Source organism: Carassius gibelio, chromosome B11 (assembly GCF_023724105.1).
Source record: "Carassius gibelio isolate Cgi1373 ecotype wild population from Czech Republic chromosome B11, carGib1.2-hapl.c, whole genome shotgun sequence".
NCBI lineage: Eukaryota > Metazoa > Chordata > Actinopteri > Cypriniformes > Cyprinidae > Carassius > Carassius gibelio.
The window spans coordinates 13,994,087-14,003,423 of NC_068406.1; the positions used below are offsets into that span (position 1 = coordinate 13,994,087).

Below are 9,337 nucleotides of genomic sequence, written 5' to 3' on the forward strand. Positions count from 1 at the left end.
TTCCTGTCTTAGTTTGACCAATTCTTTCACTTGAATCAACCACTAAGAAACAGCAACATTTTACACTTTAAGCTGGCAAAAATGAACTTTTACACTTTGTATACTTTTCTCTTTTTATATTCTGTTCATATCCAAGTATGGATATGTCCTAAATCACTGAATTGTTGTGTTCGTGTTTGAAAAAGTGTGGTGCTTTGTATTTCCACAGGTGTAACAACAATGGTGCTCCAATAGTGTTCAACAAGGATGTCAGCCATTAAAAACCAGACTGTTTAACACACATTAAGGATAAAGACTCAGTTGTCCCAGAAGATCATCTTACATTTCAAAAACCTTTTATGAGGAAATCCACAGATTATTGGACGATACATCTATTTCAGATGGGGTGGCGTCTGATTCTCAAATATTGCACCTCAAAAACTCAACTCCAATAGATAGTTCAGCTCTGAGGTATGGGTTATAGCTCTCATCTCCTCTTCATATACCATCATCATTTACAACTTGATCTTTTGTTTATCTAGGCATACTGTTGTATTGTAACATTACTAAATACAGGCTTCCCATGGTAACAGAAATGTTAAAATTGTGTTTTCCTAAATAAGTTATAGAGTCCTAGCCAGGAAAACCAGGATTTTGGTTTTCATTCCTGGAAAAATTATGACAATTATTAAAAACTTTTGCAGTGAATAGGCTATACACTTTTCTAGCTATGAAGAGTTCCTTCACTAAAAATGCTCCTTATTTCTGAGAATCTTTTGAGTCACAAAAGAATGATTCATTATTCTTTGAAAAATGTGGTCTGAATCAAAGTTTATATAAACTTCAAAAAGTGTGGGAACTGAAAATAACCAAATATCTTCAGAGATCTATGCATCTGATCTGAATCATTTGAATACTGCATGTTCACAAATAAGCAAAGACAAAAAGGGTTGTACTATTAAGATATATTTGAAATATTGAATTAATGCAGTTATTAAAAGCTTAAGTTGTATTGTATCTGTAAATGAGCAGCTTTTATCTAAACCGCCTTTAAAAAATATCTTTTGGGACTTTCCAGCACTCATCTCACTGCTCATATTACAAGACCTTGACCTGTTCTTTTTGTTGTCGTTGTTTTCGCCGTCATGCCAGCCTTACCATATTTACACAAAAAACACTTGAATTACACGAAATATTGTATATCATACGAAATATTGTCTCCTGTTTATCTGTAAACATGGTTTCTAAGCACAAACTGTTTTTACAGCATGAACTGTCATGTTTTGTTTTCACAAGTTGCACTTTTTTTCAACCATTTATAATAAAGAATATTTCGTTTGTAATATCAATGGTATAGTTTTTTCCAACGTGAAAAAGGTCAGACCTTTCAAACTTTCAAAGTTTATCCAGCCCCCACATAAAATGTGTACAATGCTTTATAATTACCGGAACTTTTTTTTAAATGCTATCGCAGCTTGTCAACAAGCTGTCCCTCCCTTGACCTTCCTTAATTTAACCGGTCTTTAACAGAATCACCACTAATTAAGTGTAATAAATAACCAGCATTGTTTTAGACTGAGGCTATGTGACCCACCCTTCCCCAGAGACTCCTCGTCTGAGGCGTCAGGCGTGGTTTGTTCAGTTACTTTCGTTTTTCCATTCGACGAAGAGATGAAGCCACACAACATCAACGGTAAAACTTAGGCAAACGCTATATCTTGCTTTCTGTTAGTTATAATTGTATATTTGAGTAATATTGTAGTAGTTTAACGTTATGTTTGTTTATAATATTAGCTTTTCATACTATTTCCATAAAGTACGTAGTTGCACAGTCAAAGGTCATTTAGCCAGTCAGTTAAAGGTAATTTGATCGAGCTTTAAAAACAGAATAGGCTATGTAACGTTAACGTAATATTGTTTGACGCATCATAATAGTTAATTTATCGCGAGTGAAGTAGTTTCTAATAGGCTATATATATCTATATATAGATATATATATCTTATTTTTATGGGTGGTTACAGCTTGTTGATATTTAACTATGCGCACGTCACTAACGCTAAATGGACACTTAACACTTTGGACACGTGTCGTTTAATAAAAAGACGTAATTTCGTTCTTTTGAGATGGATCTTTTTAGCGAATCAGAACCGGTCGAATCTTTTCACATTCGGTGTAAACGAATCGCTCGAGCTGTTTTGAAACTGATCTTTTGAAAAGTTCCAAGATTCTGAATCATAGGGTAAAGCACGACAGAAATTTGCGTGGGTTGTCTTCGCTCGGCTAACGTTACATGGGAAAGTTATCATTGGGTCTGTGCAGTAATTATTGCTAAACGCGCAGTTTGCAGAGAAGCTGTCAGTTGCTCACGGTGGACCATCTGTCTTAAAGGGATAGTTCACACAAAAATGTGTGAACTATCAAAATTTTGTAATAGTTAACGCACCCACAGGTTGTTCCAAACCTGTAATAATTTCGTTTTCTGCTGTTGAACATAAAACAAGTTACTTTAAAGATATGTAGCCAAACAGTTTCTGGTCCACAATGACTATTTTTCTCTACAGAGGACCAGAAGCTGTTTAGTTATCCACATTCTTCAAAGTATCTTATGTTAAACAGAAAAAAAAAACTTTATGCAGGTTTATTAAAACCTGGGAATATGATGACAGAATTAAATTTTTTTTTGGGGTGTACTATACCTTTAAAGTGACAGACATATCCTTGCTTCAAAATGTGTAGGCCTATATGTTTTATTACAATTTGGATAGTCCGTTAGTATAATATTCCGAGCCCAGTCTTATGAAAATGCGTATAAATATTACACCAAATAAAAACGAAAACTCATGGTATTGAAACACAAAAATAGACTTTGGCATGCATATGATGCGTATCTACACCACAACCCTAAACCTAACCATTGTGAAGCATATTCATGCCAAAGTCAAAGTTTTCGTTTTTATTTGGCATTCTATTTATACACACTTTCATGAGATCGGGTTAAAATATTCCATAAATTATCAGAGCTTGGTAGACAATTTATAATATTTTTAGACATGTTTGACAGATTAATTTATAGGCCTATTTAATGCTAGACCCTATCTATTAATGTATCATTTATGTTAATTATAAATATATACATAATAAATAATGTTATTTGGCATTTTAAAAAATAAAAAAAAAGATAAATTATTTAGATAAAAATGGGACAAATACTTAATAACGTGGTACTTATTTAAGCAAATTAATAAAAAAATCTTAATAGCTGCAGAAGTAAAAAAAAAGTTAATAATAGTTAATAATTATGAATAATTCAATTTACAATAACAATATCAATGTGTTCTGTTGCAAGTTTAAATGGCCTACTTTAGCATGTGTTCTCATGGTTTATTGAGAAAGCTGATTAGGTTTACTAATTATTTGTGTCCTTAGTTGTTTTTTGTTTTTGTTTTTTGTGGGTTGGCGGGGGGGTAATGAATGGGTGTCCCTTATTTTGCCTTGCTGAAGGTGGCAACCCTACGTGAAAAGGTTAACAAAGCGACGAGTTCTTCACAGGATTCCACTTGAATTCTTGAGGCTTGTTTTGCTTTTGAAATACTAATATAAATTCTAAGAATATGTACAAAAAATTTGTGAATTATGTTGTCAGAAATGCAAAATAAATCCAGATAAATCCACCCTAATATAAGAAAGTTTGTGCCGATTTTGAAATTCTCTACTGTATGTATTTTTTGAGGATATCCAGTTACTTGCTATCTATCAAAGGCATAATTTAGTTATGAATTGCATCATCTTTGCTTATATGCCACTTTTTTCTATTTTAGTGTTACCAGGAGATAAGCCTGTTTGCAGGCAATACCACCAAAACTCCTGGCTCTCTAAATTAAGGACGTTGAAGGTATTTCTGGCCCTTGCAGTTGTCCTCAATTTGTTTACACTGATTGTGAGAGAGAGAGAGAGAGAGAGAGAAACTTAATGTTGTGTGTGTGCTTTGCCCTTTACAGGTGTAAATCCAAAGCAGCTATTGATTTCTACAAGAATGTGATGAATGAGGCTAATGTGGATTTTCTCACTATCATGATAAATGCAAATTTCATTCAAGAATTGCTCAAAAAAAAACAAAGACAAATAGCTAATTTTTCCCAGACTAGACTCTTAAGAAAACAAATAGTTTAAAATGCTTAATAAAATTCCACACTCCCACCTTTTAAAATGACCCAAAATATAACCTACAGCATCTATACAGGGCCATGCAGTGAAATGGCAGATGGATTTTCTAAGATGGTCAACTATGTGACAGCATCTCTTGAAAAAGAGGAGTGTAAAACACTACTGTACCTTTGTACAGATTTGTTTAACAACATCTGCATGGAAGACTTGAGAGCAGCTTTGGTGGCATTTGCCAAACAGGCACAAGCTCAAGCAGGTCAAGCTCAGGCTGGTGATGCCCTGCTGATGGAGCTCATGTTCCGATTGAAGCGCTATGATATCCTAAAGAAGGTTTTTGGTACCAACAGACAACAGGTAGAAGGAATTCTGAAGAAGGGAGCTGTCCTCTCAGATTATAGGTAATTCATGCTAATAGCATATCTCAGTGTCTAAGATATTTCCTTGTATGAGAAAAACAACCCGTGTGATGAAACTAATACTTATGCTAATGAAAAGCCTTATTTTGGAGTCTGACGTATTTGTTTTGGGGGTTATTATAGCACTCTCTTATGGAAAAACCCAAGCAGAAATACCCGTGAATGTAATTTTCACCCACACAAGTCTGTATTTTTAATTGATCTCTTTTATACAGGGTTCTAATGGCAGATGTGAGCGAAAATCTGGGGAATGAGGAGCTACAGTCTCTTATATTTCTCCTGAGCAGTACCCTGCCCAAAGAAAGACTGGCTAAAGCTACTGTAAGACAAAAGTACAAAATGTAAAAAAAATTCTGTTTATGTAATGTGCATTTTTTATTTCATGTTTGTTTCATTTGATTTGATTTCTCATAGAGCTTTCTAGATGTGGTAGTGGAGTTGGAGAAGTTAGATGAAGTATCATGTGATAAGCTAGACCTGCTTGAACAGTGCTTGAGAAACATAAACAGAATGGACCTTGTCAGAAGGATTCAGTACTACAAGAATAGAGGTTAGTCATTTTGGATGGCACTTTTCTGTTGGTTGTTGCTTGAATTGCTCGTCAGTAGGGGAATTACAGAGGCAATACAATTTGCACAAAAACTGGGTGCAGCATTTGATTATGTATAAATTAATTCTGCAGTTGTACTTCAATATCCGTAGTGCATTGTTTGATTTTACCTGCCAAAACAAACATGTCTTACTGTCAAAAAGTTTGGCTGGTTGAGTGTTTTTAATGTTGTTTTCGAGGTCAGAAGTTCCTGAAACTAAAGGTTTCAAAGTTTATGAGATCCTATCTTACTGAACAGGCTTCGGAAAAAATTAAAAATAAATAAATGATAATAATTCTGGTTGGCTAGCTAATGATAGATTACGTCAGATTTATAGATTGGGTTGCAGTACTGAATTGTTTTAATTGTGATTTAAAAACCTGACATTAAACATTAGTGCACCCATGGTTGACGTTTGTAGATGCTTTTGTTCATGGCACCTGTTAAGAAGCTTGAATGAAAAATATTTAAATTAAATCATTAGTAAATAATGAATAATACATAATTTAATCTAGTGAATGAATGTATTACTATTTCAGGTCAGAATGTTCCATGTGCAATCCCTAAAGTCCAGAACTCCTTTAAGGTTAGACATGCATTTTAAGGAAATACATTTCTGTATTGAATGGATAGATATAGTAGATACAGTATGTTGCATGATGGGTAAATTATTACTAATTATTCTAAAAATTATTATTAATTCCTTCACTTTAGTTCGCCCCTGTGCAATGCCAGCTTTCTGCTCAACAAGTGAAACAAACACTATGCTTTTCCCAAGGTGAGTGTTCCGTGTGTGTGTGTGTGTGTGTGTGTGTGTGTGTGTGTGTGTGTGTATATATGTCTACCTATGAATAACATTAAAGACTGGCACATGGTCTTTTTCTAGAGTTTCAGAATTTGAAGGTTTCAGTACCGGAGACAGGGACACAACATCTACCGGTAAGAAATTATCATCTTCATTAATACTGTAAATAGTAATCATGTAAAAGTCTATCATCTTTTCTGAAGGTTATGTTATTTATGAGTAGGTTATAAGTCATCTGTATGTCTGCTAGGCTTTGATGGAGCAGTATGAAATGAATCCTGAGCAGAGGGATCTGTGTGTGATTATTGACTGTGTTGGCTTTGATGGAGGTAAGTGTGTGTCATAATGTTAAGAATCATATATATTGTATTATTTTTACTATTATTATTTACATTTAGCTGACGCTTTTATCCAAAGCAACTTACAATTGCTATAAATGTCAGAGGTCGCACACATTGGTGTCTCACAGTGGAATCGAACCCAGGTCTCTCACACCAAAGGGCATGTGTCTTATCCGCTGAGCCAACACCACCCCCATTTTGGTTTTGGAGGGAAATTTATTTGCTACCACAATGATGTCAATGTTTGATTAAAAAAAAGATACCCTTTATGATTACATTTTTAAAAACTCCCATTGACCACCCCTGATTTTTCTAAAGAAAGTCATAGTTTTCATCATAGCATTTTGTTTTTTCATTTAATTACAAGTTGGGGGGAAATATGGTTAATCCTGAAAACTATTTGTAGCTCTTTAATGTGCTACAATAAAACATCTGCATCCAAACATCTACATTGTGTCCTTTCAGAGATGATGAATCAGACATTCAAGTGTCTGGGTTTCAAGGTCATTCTTCACTCTCTCTTGGGTCTAAAAGAAACCCAGAAGGTCTTGGAAGACCTGACCCGCAACAGGATCCTTCAGGGGGTCAATCGCTTTGTCTGCTGCATCATCAGCAGGGGAACGGACACTCATCTGTTGGCTACAGACTCTAGCAGACTTGGCATCTGGCTGGAGGATCTCAGGCAGCTTTTCAGCCCAACCCAGTGTCCCTCTCTGTGTGGCAAACCCAAACTCTTCTTTATCCAGATCTACAGGACCACAGAAGTCCCAAATCCCCCCTCAATGGATGATGAATACCTTGAGACAGATGTGCCAGGACGCCACTGTTCTAGGAGGCTATGTGCGAATGCAAGGACTATCCCAGCATTGGCAGATGTCCTTTGGAGCGTGTGCAGAGCAGAGGCAAAGCTGCTGGAAGGGTCTGGCCACCAATCGGTTTACCTGCGTGCATTAAATTCTACCTTTCTGATGGGATGTCAGAGGTATGGGCACAGTTTATGAAAAAAATTGCTTTATTTAAAAGTGGTCAATGCAAATATTTTAACTCATGCAATTTTATGAACAATACATTTTCTTGCAGTCGTATTTTATTCACATAAAAATAGCTGAACATTCACTTTACAACACTTTAAAGATCTTTTTTGTTAGCATTTTGGTGTTTACTGACTTGAACTTACAGTAGAGTGAGCAACTTTTTTATTTTTTTATTTTTACATTTAGTTCACTGTACATTAACTAATGCTAAATGCATATTAAATACATATATATATTAGTAAATGTTGAAATTTAACTACTGTAAGATTAATAAATGCTATAGATATATTGTTCATACTTAGTACATGTGAAAAGTGCTATACGATTTGTCAACCACTAGATGTCGTACAGGAGAACCATATCAAATGCAGAATATATAACAAAATTGAGATAATTTTGGCTTTTATTTATTATTGTTTGTGACCTGACATTTAACACTTAAGTGACTGTAAATAGTGTTTATGCTAAATCATTACAGCTTTTGTAGTTGAGTTCTCATAAAATAAAAGTCTGAAATTTTAAATATCCATATTTATAAATATTTGTTTGTTTTTTAATTTGCAGAAAGATGCTTTTATTGGACATCATGGAAGAGGTGAAGAGAAACGTGTTTATTTATAATCAACAAAACCCTGAGAATGAGTACCATCTTCAACTCTATCACACACTACGCAAGAAACTTTACTTATAACACTTAATTTGTGCGTCACAACACAAACTTAATTTTTTCTCTTTTATTTTCTCTTGTCAACACACACACCCTATACTTGTTGTTTAGAATGGAAATATTTCCCTTATAGTGGTTGAGTAATCCGAGCATAGCTTAATACTGCCATAATATCTGGTAAAATATAATTGTGTTTTATATATTTGCTTATTATTATTATTATTATTATTATTATTATTATTATTATTATTTATATTCATTGTGTATCTCCATTGGCAGCTAATACAGATTTCTCTAGTGCAGTCTCAGTGCTAGTGCCTCGCTAATTAATTTAAGAATTCCTTCAGTCATTACTCCGGCAAAGTGAAGTTTATTTGTAAAGCTCTTTTGAAAATACATTGTAAATACATTATTGTTTTAGCAGCTTTACAAAAAAAAAAAAAAAACATGACTTAATCCTCCAAAGTTGCAATGCAAAGATGAATGGTGCAAGGAAAGCAATTCTGTGAGATGTTTTGGTAAAGAGCAGAATCTTTGGGAGGAATCAGACAAGACCCCATTCCTCTTCATAATAACAATTCATTTTCATGTGCTGAATATCTAGTTACATCATGCTGCACTATTAATCTTGTTCAGTAATCCACTTCTCTTCTATAGAAAACTATATACACACTGATAATAATGCATATACACATTATAACAAATATATCCTTATTGTCTAATAGTGTTGTACTGTATCAGTAGGCTGGAGTTCTGTGACCTTAATGAGCCTGGTGGATCGTAGCATGATCAATCACTCTCTAGAGCAGAACATAGAGTAGAATATAGACTTTAAACGTTGATGTGAATTGATGATTTATTGGCTGGTCTGATCGTTTTTAGCAGATGCGTAGAATTTTAATACACATGTAGAATTTGCATACTGTGATATATATCAAACCAGACTGTAGCACAACTGTAATGTTAAACTAAACCTAGGCCTATATCTAATTGTCATTTAAATAAATAACTTATATTTACATAATTTATTTCATCCCGCTTCAGAGACTGACTACTGCATGCTTTCCATTAGCAGATTATAAAATGAATTAACAGAATATGAAAACCGTATGAAAAATTGAATTACACTTGGCAGCATGGGATGTGTAGAGAAAGTGACCATTATGAATAAAAATGATTTAAATTACTTTGCGTTTTGTCTTTTTTTTTCCTTCAGTAATTTAATCAAGCTAGTTTAATGAGTCAAAATAATAACTTGCAAAAAGAGTGAGTCAATGAATCTTTTGAGTGAATACACCGAAAAGATTAGAATAATCTTGATAAAACTCCCCATCACTAGC

General features: G+C 34.1%; 1 protein-coding gene across 2 annotated transcripts; it reads left to right on the top strand.

Annotated features, from left to right (window-relative positions):
* Positions 1-1,551: 1,551 nt before the first annotated feature.
* Positions 1,552-9,183, top strand: cflara (CASP8 and FADD-like apoptosis regulator a). 2 transcript variants are annotated; one of them, XM_052569546.1, is made up of 11 exons: positions 1,552-1,672; positions 3,799-3,872; positions 3,979-4,542; positions 4,776-4,881; positions 4,975-5,110; positions 5,690-5,736; positions 5,865-5,928; positions 6,037-6,089; positions 6,206-6,284; positions 6,762-7,278; positions 7,895-9,183. In XM_052569546.1, exons 3-11 carry the CDS (start codon positions 4,187-4,189, stop codon positions 8,019-8,021), a joined length of 1,485 nt encoding a protein of 494 aa, XP_052425506.1. In that variant the 5' UTR covers positions 1,552-1,672; positions 3,799-3,872; positions 3,979-4,186; the 3' UTR covers positions 8,022-9,183. The 2 variants fall into 2 exon arrangements, with proteins under 2 accessions (XP_052425506.1, XP_052425507.1); XM_052569547.1 differs by having other exon boundaries at positions 4,323-4,542.
* Positions 9,184-9,337: the final 154 nt, after the last annotated feature.